At 39.6% G+C, this 18,257-nt stretch overlaps 1 protein-coding gene across 1 annotated transcript in view; it reads right to left on the bottom strand.

The window, feature by feature from the left end:
- LOC126077503 (rho GTPase-activating protein 20-like) overlaps nucleotides 1-9,483 on the bottom strand; it is a 474,291-nt gene extending 464,808 nt beyond the window's left edge. Inside the window, exons 1-3 of the mRNA XM_049887046.1 lie at nucleotides 9,478-9,483; nucleotides 9,336-9,346; nucleotides 1,357-1,524 (exon numbers count right to left, since the gene is read on the bottom strand). Of these exons, the coding sequence (XP_049743003.1) occupies nucleotides 1,357-1,524; nucleotides 9,336-9,346; nucleotides 9,478-9,483 (185 nt within the window). The remainder of the gene's footprint in view (nucleotides 1-1,356; nucleotides 1,525-9,335; nucleotides 9,347-9,477) is intronic.
- Nucleotides 9,484-18,257: the final 8,774 nt, after the last annotated feature.

The following is an 18,257-nucleotide window of genomic DNA, read 5'->3' as shown; positions in this document are numbered from 1 at the left end:
TTCAAAAGTGCATTCCAGTAATTAGTAACATGGTGCCCTGGGGGAGGCCACTAGACCTCTGAGTATAAAGGTATTCTGAAAAATAAGGAAAACAAGCTCATCTCCCAGCGTGGTTGTAAGGGTGAGACAAGCTTAGGTATATAAAGTCTTTACCATAATACCTGACACATAATAAGCCCTTGATAAATCCTACCTGTTATTATTGTCATTTGCATTAAATAAAGCAGTTTACAAAATTAGTACTTAATCTTACATATTTTATCCATGGCAGGCCTTAAATGGGAGCCAAGGTAAAGGCAAAAGAAAAGAGTTTTATTTTCCGTAGTGACTAAATAGCTTCCTTATGAGATTTTCTATGCTGAATCATTCTTTCACTTTCACGATATTTCATAATGAAAATGGAGATGGAGCAGATAAACAGATGACCAGGTTAGTCAATTCCTTCCACCACCACTCCCCCTCCTCGCCTTCATATATTTCTTGAGCAATCACCATGTTCTAATGTGGGTATAAATTGCGTTGGTGTAAAAGTGTACCCAGTTGGCTCTATCTCCAACATACATTCAAAATTTGTCTGCTTCTCTTTCATTTTCATTTCCGCTCCCAAGATGCAGCCCTCTTTTTCATTTATCAGGACTACTGCCTCCCCTAACTAGTCTCCCTACCCTCCAATCCATTATCTACCAACAGCCAGAGCAATATGATAAAAATATAAGCCAGATATGGTCACTCTACTAGAATAAATTCCAAACTTCTCACCAAAGGTTACTGAGACCCTGTGTGACCACATCCTTACCTAATTCTCAAGTGTCATAACTGAGGTCACACCCCCATGTGTCAGACTCCAGTCATATGGGCTTTCCTTGAGCCTTCCCTGACAGGGGAGAAGCTACACCCACTGTAGGGTCTGCCATTCCTTCATGCTAGATGGCTAGCTGCCAAATCTAGGAGTGGTAACTGCTTCCCATCCCATAGGTAGGGATTTAAATGCTGCCACTAGATACCTTTCTGACGACCCCTTTTCTAACATGTCCTATCTTCTACTTCAAATGCCACCCAACATATCTTCTTCCCAGGAGCACTAATCACAAACTGTGTTTCTCTCCTCTATTTTGATTATCTCTCTGTAAGGTTCAAAGGAGAGGGACGTTCCTGTCATATTCTTCACTGTATTCTCTCCACGGGCACCATACAGAGCAGGATCTTCATGCATATTTGTTGAGTAAATCAAAGATCAAAAGCCAAAAAAAAAAAAAAAAACTTTGTATTTGCTTATAGTAAGGGCTATTAAAATGCAATTTGTTAGTGAGAATGCAATTCTAATGATAATCAGAAGAGTGAGTAGAATACACTTACTTGGAATTAGACACAAGCAACAAATCACTGAAGAGGAAGAGGTGTCGCTTCTGCCTTCTCCAGCCTCTTTTGAATTCCACAGGGCCATGAATCAGCAGGGTACGATTGGGGCCCTCCGATAACGTAGTTGTCTCACTGTGGGTGTCCACCTCAGTGGACGGACTTTTCCTGCAACACACCGCAAACCACAGAATAGCTAGTCAATGGTCAAATGTACGCTAGAGTTTTATTCCAAAGGTTGTGGATGACACAATTGCTAGAAATTACAATCTCAATCCCCAAAATAGGGCTCCCCAATTCAAGTTTAGGAATCATTGGGTTATAGTTTTTAAAGCTACTGGAAAAGATGAGGTCACTTAGGAAGTTGGTATAGATGCAGAGCATATTTAAAGAAAGAGCCCTGAGGTATGGCAACTCAGAGAGGTGGGAAAAAGGAGAAACATCAAAGCAGATCATGAACTGTCAGTGAAGAGGAAAACTAAGAGGTCAAGGGTAGATACTACTACAGGAAGTGTGCGAACAGCCATGTCAAAGGCTGCAGAAGGCCAAGGCAGATGGTTACTCACAATCGGATTTAGTAACCTGAAGGTCACTGGGGACCCTGACAAGAACAATGTTGGTAGAATAATGGGAGGAAAGTTTGTTTGTAGGACTGTGGAAGGCAGAATGCCCCTCTGTCCTAAATCCTAAACTTGGAACCTATGAATATGTCACATAGTAAAAGAGACTTTGCAAATGTATGAACTTCAAAATAGGGAGATTATCCTGAAATATCCTGGTGGGTCCAATCTAATTGCATGAATGCTTAAAAACAGAGAGCTTTTTCCAGCTGGATTTAGAGAGATGGCACAGAAAGAAGTTAGAGAGATTTGAAGTGTGAGTGAGATTCGACCCTCATTGCTGGAATGAACCACATTTCAAACAGGAAAGTAGTCAGCCTCTAAGTGCAAAAGTCAGCCCTGGCTGACAGCCAGCAGGAAAAGAGTCACATCAGTATTATCACCTCAAGGGACTGAACTTGACCAAAAACTTGAATGAGTTTGGAAGCAGAGTTTTCACAAGGGCCTGCAGACACCTTGATCAACCTTGTGAGACCCTAAGCAGAGGATCCAGCCAAGTCCACCTGGACTTTCTGACATAGAAAAACTATGAGGTAATAAATTTCTATTGTTTTAAGCCACTTAGTTTGTGGCCATTTGTTATAGCTACAATCAAAAAATTCATATAGATTTTGGCACCCGCAAGTGGGTGCTGCTGTAACAAATATTTAAAAATGTAGAGGTAGCTTTGGAATTGGCAGTACATGGAAGCTGGGAGAATTTTGAGGAGTATGATAGAAAAAGCCTAGATTCCCTTGAACAGACTGTGATAGAAATACGGATGTTAAAAATTCTGGTGGTGAGAGCTCAGAAAGGGTGAGAAGCATTGTGGAGAAAACCTGTGTTGACTTGGAGAACACCTGAATCATTTATAAACAGACTATTGGTAGAAATATGGACTTTAAAGGCACTGCTGGAGAGGTTCTAGAAAGAATTGAGGAACATGTTCTTGAAAACTGGAGGAAGGGAGATTCTTGTTATATACGGGCAGAGAGCTTAATGGAATTGTGCTCTGTAGTTACGTGGAAAGTAGAACTTAATACTGATGAGCTTGGATATTTAGGTGAGGAGATTTCCAAGCAAATTGTTGAAGGTCAGGCCTGGTTTCTTCTCTCTACTTATAGTAAAGTGTGAGAAAAGAAAGATAAAGTGAGAAAACTATTAAACAAAAAAGAACCATAACTCGATGATTTGGGAAATTCTCAGCCTATTCCGATGGCAAAAGATGCTAAAATTAAGAGATTGATTTTAAAAGTGTGGCACAGATAAAAAGCTGAGCATGTGATTGTAACATCTTTTGCTAAAACATTAGAAAGATCAAAAGATGAGACTCTTCAGTCATACAAAAGCCTCTTTGAAGAGATTAAGGGTATGAATCACAGATCTCTTCTAAGGGGCCTCTAAGAAGCTTCTGGGCATTGTCCATCAGCCATCTGAGCAGAAGCCAAAACCAGAAAAGGAAGTATCTCAGAAAGATGGGTGGAATCTAATGAAGTGATTGCCAGTGACATCCGCGGTAGACCCACAAAGTTCTTGAAAACTTTATATTAGCAGAAACAATGTGAGTTTAAAGTGAAAGGGACAGGAAGAGAACAGAATTAAAGAAGGCTGTTTGATCCTCAAAATGCCACTGGCAGAAAGCAGGCTGATAAAGCCGCCCAGCTGCCAACATCACTATATTTAATGAAAAAGAAGAATCACACAGAAAGCAACACCAAAAGCTTGGGGTTAGAACCAAGTACCCAGAGGTTGGAGCTGTGAGCCACAGAGAGCTATCCTTAGTGTATCTTTAGAAATACTCTTTTCAACTTAATAATATAATACATATTATATCTTGCATACTCAATATATGTAAATCGTCTCTTAAAAATTTCAGATTACCAAGTCTTTATTTAATCTGGCAAATGTCAGTGACAGTAATAAAATAGAACATGTAAACTGGAATAAATGTTGTCAATTTACACGATTATAATGAAACTTAAGGGAGCCCTGGTGGTACAGTGGTGAAGTGATACGGCTGCTAATGAAAAGGCTAGCAGTTTGAATCCACCAGCAGCTCTCTGGAAACCCTATGGGGCAGTTCTACTCTGCCCGGTAGGGTTGCAGAATGGGCTCGATGGCAATCGGGTTAATGAAACTTAAAGGAGCCCTGGTGGTGCAGTGGTTAAACTGATCAACTGTTAACTGAAAGGCTGGTGGTTCGAAACCACCAGCAGCTCTGTGGAAGAAAGATGTTGCAGTCTGTTTCCATAGAGGTTTATGGCCTTGGAAGCCTTACGGGTTCACTAGGAGTTGGAATCAACTCAGTGGCAGTGGGTTTGGTTTGTGATTAAACTTAATATGAAGTTTAAGAAGTCAAAAGTAGTTTTAAACTCTAAGGTTGTCCACAAATATTTGCTACTACTTAATCTTGATTATAAAAAAAGTAACCATTGACATGGTCTTAATGAAAAGTATCTACGGTATTTCTTAAGGAAAAAATATAATCATATTTCCCTAATGTTTTTAAACCAACTTATACCTTTGAAAAGTCTCATTCCATTCCATAAGCTACTATTGAATCTACAGAAGTTGCTCTGCTATACTCTGCGGAGAAGACTGTGATGGATGTGACAGCTTTTATTCAAACACCACTTAGAACTTAGTTAAAAAAAAAAAAGTTTTTAACCCAACATAGATAAAATGATATGGATATTTGTGAAGAAGAAATTTCAGTTTCGTTTTACGTTAACGTGAAAATTTAGATCATTGAGGATTAATTCCCATCTTTCCTAAATCAATATTTGATTTCTGGGAAAACTGATAAAGAACATCAAATAAAACTGGAAACACTAAAAAAAGTTTCTAAACATGAGACAGTATCAATAAAATGGTCTTAGATATGATTTGGCTGAGTTATAACCAAATAATATCTAAGAGTATCTGACCTTGATAGGAAAAACATCTAGGTTGAACAGACCATAAAAGCTTTCATAAATAGGGAAGACATTTTCATAGACCTACAGAAAAGTCTCTCCCATGGAGCCAAGAAATTGTCTCTCCTGAGAATGTAAAGCCTGTTCTTCTGTGCTCAGTAGCACTATATCTAATGAATATGAGTAGCTTTTCATGAAACCAGTGCTGAAGTTAAGAATTAGTTCATGTATTTCAGAGGAAACAAGACCCAACACTTCGTGTGATCCCCAGTCTATTTTGATGATTAAAAACAGTATATTAAAAGACTACCTTGTCCACTTAAGTCTTGAAAGACCACGTAGAAGCTTGGGGTGCTTTTGGATTGACGTAAACATCTTTTTTTTCCTCAACTCCTGGGAGTGAAAACCAGTCCAGTCCTCAGCACTGGGCAGAGTGCTTCAAACAAATCCATGAGCCTGAGGATTCCAGTGTTGCCACGATCACTTGTTATTATGATTTCAAAGTTCTGAGGTTCAAACTGTAACTGACTAACTGACATATCTTCTCCCCTCAGTTTGAATTTTTTAAAAAATTAAACCGTCCTCACATGGTGTTGTTAGAAATACATACAGTTTCCATATACCTTTTACTCAGTTTCTGCCAATGGTAATGAGATGGTTAATTTTATGTGTCAGCTTGGGTTAGCTATGGTGTTCAGTTGTTTGGTCAAATGCCAGTCTGGATGTTGCTGTGAAGATCTCTTGTAGATGTGATTAACATCTACGATGAGTAGACTTTAAGTAGAGATCCCATTTAATAACGGGAATGGGCCTCATCCAATCAGTTGAAGGCCTTAAGAGCAAAAGCTGAGGTTTCCTGGAGAAAAAGGAATTCTGTCTCAAGGCTGTAACATGGAAATCCTGCCCAAGTTTCCAGCTCACCAGACTGGCCAGATTTCAGAGTCAAGACTACAATATCAACCCCTTCCTGAGTTTCCAGCCTGCTGGCCTGTCCTACAGATGTTAGACTTGCCAGTCCCCACAATCCTGAGAGTCAATTCCTAAGATCAATCTCTCTCTCCCTCGCCTACTGATTTTCTCTGGAGAACCCTGTAATGTCTTCTAGTGCTATACTACAATATCATAACCAGTATATTAGCATTGATATAGTCAAGATGATGAACATTTCCCTCAGCACGAGGATCCCTCATATTGTTCTTTTACATTCACACCAACTTCCTTCCCAACCCACTACCTCTTTAATCCGTAGCAACTACTAAACTGTTCTCCATTTCTATAATTTGGTCATTTCAAGAATATTATATAAATGGAATCATACAGTATGTGACCTTTTTGGAATGTCTTTTTTCACTCATAATTCTCTGGAGATTCATCCAGGTAGTTGCAGTATCAATAATTCATTCCTTTGTATGACTTAGTGGTGCTCAATGGTATGGGTGTGTACCACGCTGTAACCATTCCTTCGCTGAAGGACATCTGGATTGTTTCTGGTGTTTGGCTGTAACAAATAAAGCTGCTATAAACATTTGTGTACAGGTTTACTGTGATAAATGCCCAGGTGTGCAATTGCTAGGCCGTACGGTGGCTGCATGTTTCATCTTTTAAGGAACTGTCTAACTATTTCCCAGGGTGGCAATATCATTTCATATTCACCCCCACCCCCAGCAATATCTGAATAATCCAGCGTCTCCACATCCACACCAGCATTTGGTGTTATCACTATTTTTATTTTAGCCATTCTGAGAGGTGTGGAGCACTATCTCATTGTGGGTTTACTTTACATTTCCGTAATGGTTAATGATGTTGAACATCTTTTCATGTGTTTATTTGTATTTGTACTGTATCTTCTTAAGTTTCATGAAACTGATAGTATTCTGGTTAAAACACTTTAAATATAGTGTTCCCTTTCCAAGAGTTAATCGACCATTTCACAGATGCTGCACAAATAGGCTAAGTATCTTGGAGTCAAATGATGCTAGGAATTCAAATTTAGCTGACTCTGGAGGGCACACAAGTCTCAGGGAAGTGAGGTACCCGAACCTCTTCTCATATGGTGTCTCCTTTCCTTGAGCCCTTGGAGCAGTGGTATTTGATCTTACTAATAAAGTTTGTGGTTTTCTTTGTAGTCTCCTGTAATAGTTATTTGAATACATATCTCTTAAGTACCTCAAGAAAAAGTCCATATCTCATTTATCATTTAATTCTCACAGGCTTTGGCATATTGGAGGAATGAAAAAGCATTTTATTGAAGTAAATGAGTGAAACAGTTTTTTGCCATGGATGGGGAAAAGAAAGGGATGACCGAAAATAGACTCTCTTTCATCTACTTCATTCATTCAAGAAACAGTATCTGAACCTGTACCAGGAAAAGGGCACTTGGTTAGGTCTAGGCAGCAGAGAACAAAAGGGACCCAGGCCCCACTCATGAAACCTAGATCTGAATACAGGAGACAGAAATTAAATAATCACATCAATAGCCTTGTATGTAACACCAGACTCTGAAAAACACTGCAAAGAAAAGGTAAAGAGAGAGATAAGAGATTAGAAGCGGGACCCGTCACCTGACTTAGATTGTGCAAAGAGGGCAGACAAGGGGGGCTTATTCGAAGAACTCATTTAAATGATCTTTAAAGGATAATTCGAGATTAACTAGATGAAGACACAGAGATAGATACTGAGGTATAGAGAGGTGAAGAAGTAGAGAGACAGAGGGAGAGAAGGAGGGAGAGAGAACAGTGTGTAGTGGGAGGGAATGTTCCATGCAAAGGGGATACAACATGTGCAGTTTCAGAGCCATGAGTTTGCTGGATTGGAGGGGGGGGGGACACGCTAATAGAAGGCACAGGAAAGTGAGATAAACCTGAAGAGCTAAGTAGGGGCCAGGAATGCAGGTCCTTTTAGACCTTGTTAAGGCCTCTTGTCTTAAAACCAAACTAGCATACGAGTGGCATGTAGACAGTGGGCTCCAGAGGCTTGTAAAATATTTTAAAGCCATAGTGCTAGCCCGGGACACGCTGACTGTATTTAGCACCATGGAAGTGTATTAAGCAACACCTTCTGTCCACTCATCAAGCATCGTCAGGATTTAGTTAAGGTAAAAAATGTAGGTAGAATTAACAAGCACTTCCCCCAATTTGCAGAATATTCACCAGGTGACTCTCACTCTCTGCCTCTCTTTCAGAGAGGTTAGAGGCCAAGAACTTCTTTCCTTCTACAATATAATCCTTGGTAACCAATTCTGGTCTGCACCAAAATGACGTGGGGGAGCTTTTTAGGCATCCGCCCACCCAGATTCTGATCAATCAGACCTGAAGAATCTGTATTTTAAAACAGGCTTTGGGTGACACTGGTGTGCAACCAGGGCTACGAAAGACTGTTCTTTGGGTGTACATTGGAAAGACGTGGTGTTCTGATACCATCTCCTTTGTAGCAAAGGAAACAAGGGAAAGGAAGCCTTTTGTTACATTGAGGGCTCTTTCCTTAGTTTGGTAGTTACACGTAAAAGTTACCTTTAGAATAGCTGCTTAATTTCTTCCAAAGTACCATTGGTATTTCTTTATTTCACGAAAACCTGCAAATGGAATAACAGTGATAGAGTCTGCTTTCTTTTAGTTCATTGAACACTGAACTTCCCACCCTAAATATCAAATAGAACAGAGGGTATGAGGTGACGCTAGGCCAACCGTACCAACATCTAAGCACATCGCAAAAGAAAACTTTCCTTTCCTAATACTATTTTTTCCTTCAATTTTTAATGTTTTGATTAAATGTTTACATAAGGAAGCAGGTTGTGAAGTGTCAAGTTCTCAAATCAAACCACCTGGTTTTGAATCCCTCCTCATTAGTTACTACCTATGTGACACTAGGCAAACCAGTTACACTTTCAACGCCTCAGTGTTCTCATGTGCAGATGAGATTCATAGGGTTGCTATGAGAATTAAATCAGATAATACTAAAATAAACTTAGCATGGCTTTGACATAGCATTATGGATTGAATTGTATCCCATAAAATATGTGCTGAAATCCTAATCCCTACCCCTGGGGATATGATCCAGCTTGGACATAGGGTTTTTCCTTTGCTGTATTAATGAGGTCGTATCAGGAGTTAGGATGGATCCTAAACCTAATCACTTCTGAGTTATGAAAAGAGCAGAATAAAGACACGGACAGGGGACGAGGAAGGCAGACGACAGAGAGAGATCATCTACAAATCCAGGCACACTGAGGATTGCTGGCAGCATTTTTTTTTTACTTGAAGCTGAAATAGACAAGGAAAGACCTCTCCCTAGAGCCACACCCTGAATTTGGACTTCTAGCCTTCTGAACTGTGAGAAAATCAATTTGTGCTCTTTAAAGCAACCCATTGTGGTATGTCTCTTGTGGTATCACTAGGTATCACTGTAATCCCTCAATATTTTAGTTATGCTTATATGAAGGAAGACTTTCGATTCAAAAATAGCAAACATTTCCATGAACTAAAAGAGAAGGGAGCGAAAACAGGTAGTAAAATTGGTCGAGCAACTATAAGTTGCCAGGCTCTTTGCGAGGTAGTTCAAGCTTGTCCTCTCATTTCCTCACAGCAGCCTTGTGAGGTAAGCATCGTTACCTCCATTTTTACGGATGAAAAACCTGAGGCTGATAAAGTTAAGTAGCTGAGAGCCATGTACCTAAATAGTGAATTTGATTATAAATTCACATAGTGTTTCAACAAAACAGCTCTTGGCACCCTTTCCTTCAGCAGCTCAACCCACTCTCCTTACACTCCAGGTCACATCCCACTGAGACAGGAAGGAGTGAGTAAAAGAGGACAACAGAACTGCCTTCTGTCCTGAAGTTCATGTTTTCCGGGTAGTTTTGTATGTGCTCATTCTGTGTTTTCTACCTCTGGAATACTAACTTTTGACTGCTTTAATTCATGTTATCTGGAATCTCCTGAAAGTTTTGCTAAACTTTGGGATCCCTCTGTTATTTCTTTTTCTTTTCTTAAATTTTTTTATTGTGCATTAAGTGAAAGTTTATCATTTAAGTCAGACTCTCATACAAAAACTTACACACACATTGTTATATGACCCCTACTTGCTCTTCCTGAAACGTGACCACACACTCCTTCTCTCCACTCAGTATTTCCTGTGCCCATTCAACCCGCTCCTGTCCTCCTCTGCCTTCTCATCTCACCTCTAGACAGGACCTGCCCAAACAGTCTCATGTGTCTACTTGAGCTAAGAAGCGCACTCCTCACCAGTATCATTTTATGTCTTATAGTCCAGCCTAATCTTTGTCTGAAGAGTTGGCGTCAGGAACGATTTTAGTTTTGGGCTAACAAAGAATCCGGAGGCCATGACCTCTGGGGTCCCTCCAGTCTCAGTCAGACCATTAAGTTTAGTCTTTTTACTAGACTTTGAGGTCTGCATCCCACTTTTCTCCTGCACCACCAGGGATTCTCTGTTGTGTTCCCTGTCAGGGCAGTCATTGCTGGTAGCCGGGCACCATCTAATTCTTCTGATCTCAGGCTGACGGAGTCTCTGGTTTATGTGGCTGTTTCTTTACCCTTTCTGTTATTTCTTAACAAGAGTAGTTCTGACTCATTGGCTCTTACTGTGAGCCTCCTATTTTAATTTTTTCTTTTTTTAATCTTGACTATGGTTAACTGCTGCCCAGCTGGATCCAACTTTACCTGGCTACATAGGAATGAAGTCTGCAAAGAGTGATGACAATTAGTACTACCAGAATAAAGTATAACACATTATTAGTTAAAATATAGTGTTGAGGGAATAGGATGACAGTCATTCCCCTATTCCTCATGGTCACAGAGAAGAATAGACTTCATTCCACTGACCTGGAGAGGACACACCTGGAACAACTTGGAAGTAGAAGTTTTCTCTAAACTGGCCACAATCTTGCATTGAAGTGCCAAAAGCACAAGACACTAAATACAAGGATATGAGGAAACCGGAATATTTAAATTGTGTAAGAAGGCAATATTGACTTAAATGCCATTCTCTCAGATAGTAGGTAATACATATGAGGAGACCCCCACAAGCATCACCACCAACACCCCTACCAACAACAAATACACACACACACACACACACATATATATTAAACATATGGAGACACAACTTGGACAATTTCTGCTCAGTGAATGTGGCTTTAAAGGCTGCTAACTCCTGATACTGTTGCAGCTGATTTGTTCTGCACAGGAATGAAGGCCAGATGTTCTAAGGTTCCTGCTTCCTACATTAGATACCACAAATCTTTCTGCACATGCTACCTGGCCGACAATGCTGTTGTTGTTTTTTGTTGCTGTCAGAGTGATTCTACCTCATGGCAACCCCATGAGTGCAGAGCTGAACTACTCCATAGGGTTTTCAGGAGCAGATCCCTAGACCTGTCTTCCAAGGCACTTCTGGATGGGTTCAAACCACCTACCTTTGTAGTGTTAAAATAGATTATGCCATTCACTTAATTCTGGGATTGTAATTTTGCTGTGGTAACTTCCATAATGGAGTTGTGGTTTTTTTGTGTGATTTATTGACCCCTTAGAGAACTGAACTAAGGAGAGATTTGAATTAATTTAACTTTGAAGAAGCTAAAGAAGCTACAGAAATTCCTGTGAAAAGACACCCCAGGATACAGCTGTGGCTACAGGAACCCAGGAATCTGAGAGAGACTGGCGGAGACTGAGCCAATGGTATAAAACTGAGAATGAAGTAATTTGGACTTTAGTTTCTATGGGCTTTCATTTGTAAGAGGATTAAGAAGTTTGATAACGAGAAAAGTCTCAAAGTGTTCCTATTTGGTATAGTTTTATGTTGCTATAGTTTTTGCATTCATTACATAAAGTCTGCTGAGCTATTTTGGACAACATGACTGGACATAATTAGTCATAAGAAATCAGATAGGGAATGCATGTTCAGTTTAGAGTGCTGTATGGTGCCCTGTTCTGACTAGTTGTTAGTCTTTTGTTGGGCAAAAAGTGAAATTCCTACCAGCAATTTCCAAAAGGACTTAAGTGTGGAAGGAAGCAGGGTTCAGGATAGGAACACAGTAGCCCTTTGAGTATACATGTTTCCCTGCGGAGAGGGACAGCCAATCCTGCCTTCCTTCTGACTTGCTTGTTAAGCCCAATGAGATAGGACATTGTTTTCAAACCTTCCTTCATATACATGCTGCCTTCACATCAGCCTGTCATTCATATGATGGCTGACCTAATGTTTTTCTTTAAATACTGAGTGTATTTTTAAAACAATATTCTGCTCATGATAAGCAATGTGTTAAGTGTGTTAGTTATACACATACAGATAAAAATACATAATTAGGTACTAAAAAAAAAAAAAGCCTATCAACATACTATCTAAAATGAACACACACAATGAATTAAAAAAAAGAATTTTTTTAATACACACTGCAATATGCTAATAAAAAGCTGGCAAAGGTTGGGAGGGATGCTTGCTACTCCATGCTTTCTGTTTCCATTCCAATCCTGATGAAGGAAAACAGGATTCTTTCTCACTCTATCCCAAGCAAAAAAGAGAAAATGCCACAGCTCACGTCTCTCCAGGACTTCTAAGCTTTCAAGTACATCTGCCCTGGACAGTTCAGCATGCAGGCTTACACCCAGATAAAGGGTGGAAAGAGGTGAAGACGAATAAGGTAATCTGCCCATTTTACCTGTAACCACATGGGCTGCTCAGTTCACATCAGAAGAAAGAGCAAATCCTATTTCTGCCTTACGTATAAGCCTCATTCTTCTACCCAGGGAATCCCCTCATTTGGGTAATAACGTAGACATTATATTTCAACCCCCTTTGTTTCCTGTGTCTATTTCTCAAACTGGTTAAAACCTATAGAGTACAAGGGTTGGCATTATGTGTTAAGCCCAAATTCAAACACATCATTTGGACACAAACACAAAAAAACAAGAGAAGAAAAAGTTGACTGAGGAAAAGGAATATTTCTGTCTTACAGCAGGACACTAACATTTAATGACAGCTTATAATGGGGGGAAAAAAGTGTCTTTTAAAAAGTAAATGCAACTCATATTCAAATATTGTGGGGACACGTTATTACTTCTCCAACTTGGGGTACAATTCATGTGATTGTCTTCTTTAAGCTAAGTCTGGGCACACTGGAGCAGGGGGACCCTTCAGTCTCGTAGTAACTGAAAAGCAATCAGATAACAGTGGAAAGAATATTGGCTTTGGAGTCAGCCTGGGGGTGGATTTTGGATGATTGAAGCAGAAAAATAATTTAACCTTCCTGAATCTCAGTTTTTCCATCTGTAAAATGGGGATAATAACACTTACACGGTTGTCGTGAGGATTGAAAACACATATAATGAACAAATTTGATGTGTGACTCCCTCCCTGTTCACAAGTTGAATTAAAAGGGTTCTCTCACCCTTAAGAGCATTTTCTCATGGTTTTGCTTTATGGCTCTCCACTGGAATTCACTGGGCATCAGCAGTTATAAATCTTCATCGTGGATCCAGTTCTTTTCCTCTCTCTGTGCTATTCTTCCTCCATGGGTCTGAATTGAGGCTTTAAGGTGGCAGTTTCTTTCATTTGAGGACTCCTCATTTAGGAATGAGACTTCATTATTTCCTTTGCCTCATGGTTAACCCCATATTTCCAAGACCACAGCCAAGACTATGACCCAAGCACCCCAACCCTCCCTCTAACTCCAACTTCCATTCATTTAGAGGCACCGAGCTGAACAGGTGAAAAGCACCTAATTAGTGCCTGGCACACAGTGGATGATCAATGTACAAGAATTTCCTGTTTTCATCCTTGCAGCTGTGGACTGGACAGACAGTTCTTTACAGTGCTGTACTGGCTATTATGACTGTGAACACAGTGATCCACTAACTGTATGTTAGACATGAAATAGTTTGGACATTGCAGCCTCAATCCTCAAAACCACTAACATCTGCATTTAGTAAAACCGCCATTTCAGAAGGAAACACACATCCGTGTCTAGCCATCCACTGGCTATGTCCATATCTAGATCGTTTTGAAACACGTTTGAGATCTTTCCCTTGCATGGAAATGGAGTCTGGGTGGTCCAGCTTCCGCCTGAAGACCTATTCTGGCATAGATAACATGCAAAGACAATAAAGATCTTTCTCTGACAGTTCTTTTGTGTAAATATGCTTGCGGAGCACAATGGTACAGATAAATGCAGATGAAAATGGACTTTGAACAAATAAATCAAACTGTATTACATTTCTCTAGCATCAAAATAGGTCAGATGGTAAGAGTACAAAAATAAGTGAAATGGTAACATCAAATGACTTGTGTAATCAGAGGGCCAATTCTGACATTTTTCTCTCTAGGCCTTTTCTAACAGTCTTGTTGCTAGGGCTACAATGTTTTTGCCAGATTGGAAGAGGACTTTCAACTCTAATAGAGATTAAGTCGCTTGCCTAACTAGATTTTTTTTCTTTTTTAAAAAGAAGCATTAGTGAATACTTCTGATTTTGAAAGAATGGAAAGATCTCTAAAGATCTGTTCTTAGTAAGTATAACTAATAACATTTGAAATTTAGTAGACGAGTTTTCATTCTATAGTTATTCCAACACAAACTTTTATCATGGTCACACTGAACAAAATAATGCGAAACAGAATTTCATATATTTAATGAAAAATAAATTGTCAAATGAAGCCAAAAATTAATTCCTCAGAGATTTTAAGTAACTGAGGTTACTTAATGAACAAATCTTATTAGTTAGAAAATGACATTTCAAACCTGTTCACAAATTCATACCTGATTTACTCTTTAGAGAGCACAGGTAGGGTGTAGGATTAAGTCCTCTGCTTTTGGTTCCTTACATCCGTTTGTCAAAGTCATCCGAGGATGGAATACCTAAAAACCCATAAACCAAACCCACTGCTGTTGAGTTGATTCTGACTCATAGCGACCCTACAGGACAGAGCAGAAATGTCCGATAGAGTTGCCAAGGAGTGCCTGGCAGATTCGAACTGCCGACCTCTTGGTTAGCAGCCGTAGCACTCAACCACTATACCACTAGGGTTTGGAGAGTGTAAACATGAAGTAATCCAATAAAATAAGTTCAAAATTTGTAAAGCACACTAGAGGAACACCAATTTGTTCTAGAAACTCAGCTTCTAAAGGACATAAAAATTAAGAGCCATTGGGAAAAGCTGGGGAAACACTCTTTTTGATAGGCTTCTCAGGGAGTCAGAAGAGGATTTTCCTTGGCTGTGGACCAGTTACTTACCCACTGACCCCACAATTCCGCTTCTGACTAAAGCGTGACACATGCGCAAAGACATGTTTTTCAGCATTATTTTGGAAAACCGAGAAAGTTAAGGTGACTTAAGTGCCATCAAGAGGGGATTCATTAAATAAATTAATGGAATACTACAGAACAGTCTTAGAAAGACCGATACATGCAAATTTATACTGAAAAAATATATTAACTGAAAATATCAAGTTGGGAAATACCATCTTTTGTATGAACCTATTTATATGTATCTGTAAATATATAATACATAAACACTTCCATGTAGAAGCATGCATAAGAAACTGTTGTTATAGTTTGCTGCTGTGGAATCAACCCCCAAATCATGGCAACCCCATACACAATGGAAAGAAAGGCTGCTCGGTCCTGTGTCATCTCCATGATCAAGTTGTGGATCGGACTATCACGTTAATTCAGTGAAGAGAGAAAGGTAGAAGGTGAAATTTTAATTTTCACATTAAACTCCACTGTAATATTTGAATACTTTTTATCATAAAAATTGGAAATGTTTATTACAAAAATAGTTATATAATAAAAAGGTTAAAAGTACTAAATACTAAATACTGTATAGTATTAAATGAAAAACGAAGCACAGGGAGAATATATTTAACAAGATCCAATAAAACATATTTATGTGTATTTGTGCCCATTCCAAAGAAAGATGATCCAACAGAATGTGACAATTATCAAACAATATCATGAAAAACATGCAAGTAAAATTTTGCCAATGAAAATTAAAAAATGGCTGCAGCATTACATCAAAAAGGAACTGCCAGAAATTCAAGCCGGATTCAGAAGAGGGTGTGGAAAGGGGGATGTCATTGCTGATGTCAGATGCATCTTGGCTGAAAGCAGTGAATGCCAGAAGGATGTTTACTTGTGTATTATTGACTATTCAAAAGTATTCGACCCTGTGGGTCCTAACTAATTATGGATAACATTGCAAAGAATGGAAATCCCAGAATAGTTAGTTGTGCTCATGAGGAACCTGTACATAGACCAAGAGGCAGTCGTTTGAACAGAGCAAGGGGATACCGCATGGTTTAAAATCAGGAAAGTTCTGCCTCAGGGTTGTATCTTTCACCACACCTATTCAAGCTCTATGCTGAGAAAATAATTCGAGAAGTTGGACTGTATGAAGAACATGGCCTCAGGATTGGAGGAAAACTCATCAACAACCTTTGATATGCGGATGATGCAAACTTGCCTGCAGAAAGCAAAGAGAACCTGAAGCACGTACTTACAAAGATCAAAGACTACAGCCTTCAGTATGGGTTACACCTTAACATAAAGAAAATACAAATCCTCGCAACTAGACCAATAAGCAGCATCATGATAAAGGGGCAAAAGATTGAAGTTGTCAAGGATTTCATTTCACTTGGATCCACAATCAACGCCCATGGAAGCAGCAGCCAAGAAATCAAACGACATATTGCATTGGGGAAATTTGCTGCAAAAGACCTCTTTATAGTGTTAAAAAACAAAGATGTCATTTTGAAGACTACGGTGCACCTGACCCAAGCCATGTGCAGAAGCAGCTTGGGGGAGCGTCTGACCTCCTCAGACTCCACAAGTGGGAAGGGCTACCAACATCAACAGTGCAAGGCTGATTCCTATGAGGTGGGGGTCAGAAATGCCTCCTTTCTCTGCCATCTTTACCAGTTTTGACACCAACCATTCTTTCCACAGCACTCTGTACTGGGTTTGATAAGTCACTGCAATGGCCGCAAAGAACTCACAGTCAATTTTCACAATTATTGGGGTTATTAGGGAAGTAACAGTTACAATTCAGGCTCAGAACAGTCAAGATACAGTTCTTGCATCAGGATAGCCTCTTCCTAGCTGTACTCACAGGCACACCTTTCCTGGGCCCTCAGTCTCTGCCCAAAGGCACTCAACTTTCTCACTTCAAGGGCCAGAAAGCTCACTATGCTGTCTCCTGCTGCCGGGGTCTCTGCTGCTGGGTATCTCCTTCCTTAGTAGTAGGCTCCTCTTCACTGTTCTGAAATTGGGTCTTTTAAGGCAAAACTGATGAGCCCACTTGGTAGGGCACAACTACCCTATCACACAATCACCTGGCTGGGAGTCACAAGACCATGGCTAGAAAGGCCATACACAAAAGTAACTAATTGTTCCACACCATGTCTTTTTTATGGCCTCTTCAGTTGTCTCATATACATGAGAAAGCTGGACAGTGAATACGGAAGACCAGAGAAGAATTGATGCCTTTGAATTATGGTGTTGGTGAAGAATATTGAATATACCATGGACTGCCAGAGAATGAACAAACCTGTCTTGGAAGAAGTATGGCCAGACTTTGTCTTATATACTTTGGACATGTTATCAGGAGGGACTAGTCTCTGGAGAAGGACATTGTGCTTGGTAAAGTAGTGGGTTAGTGAAAGAGAGGAAGACTCTCAACGAGATGGGCTGACACAGTAGCTACAACAGTGGGCTCAAACCTAGCAAACATGGGAGGATGGCACAGGATCAGGCAGTGTTTTGTTCTGGATGGCACCCGGCAACAACAACATATACATATATATATCTTGTTCTTGTTATTAGGTGCTGTGGAGTTGGTTCTGACTCATAGCAACCCTGTGTACCACGGAACGAAACACTGCCGGTCCTGCACCATCCTCACAATCATTGTTATACATGATCCCATTGTTGCAGCCACTGTCTCAATCCATCTTGTTGAGAGTCTTCCTCCTTTTCATTGACCCTCTACTTTACCACGCAGGATGTCCTTCTCCAAGTCTGATCCCTCCTGACAACATGTCCAAAATACGTAAGATGCAGTCTCACCATCCTTCCTTCTAAGGAGCATCCTGGTTGTACTTCTTCCAAGATAGATTGGTATGTGTGTGTGTGTGTATATATATATATATATATATATGTATATATATGTATATATATGTATATATGTATATATATGTATACATACACACATACACCTGTATTATATGCTTAGTATATATATATATTTCTATAGAAAAATGTTTTGAAGACTATGCTAAGCCATTAAAAGTGATTACTTTTTCATTTATACACTATTATTTAAAATTTTACATTATTTATTATACAAGTGATTACTTTTCATTTATACACTATTATTTAAA

Source organism: Elephas maximus, chromosome 5, assembly GCF_024166365.1.
Source record: "Elephas maximus indicus isolate mEleMax1 chromosome 5, mEleMax1 primary haplotype, whole genome shotgun sequence".
In the NCBI taxonomy this organism is placed as follows: Eukaryota; Metazoa; Chordata; class Mammalia; order Proboscidea; family Elephantidae; genus Elephas; species Elephas maximus.
The sequence above is the reverse complement of the archived record's forward strand: the minus strand, read 5'-3'. Positions and strand labels throughout refer to the sequence as shown.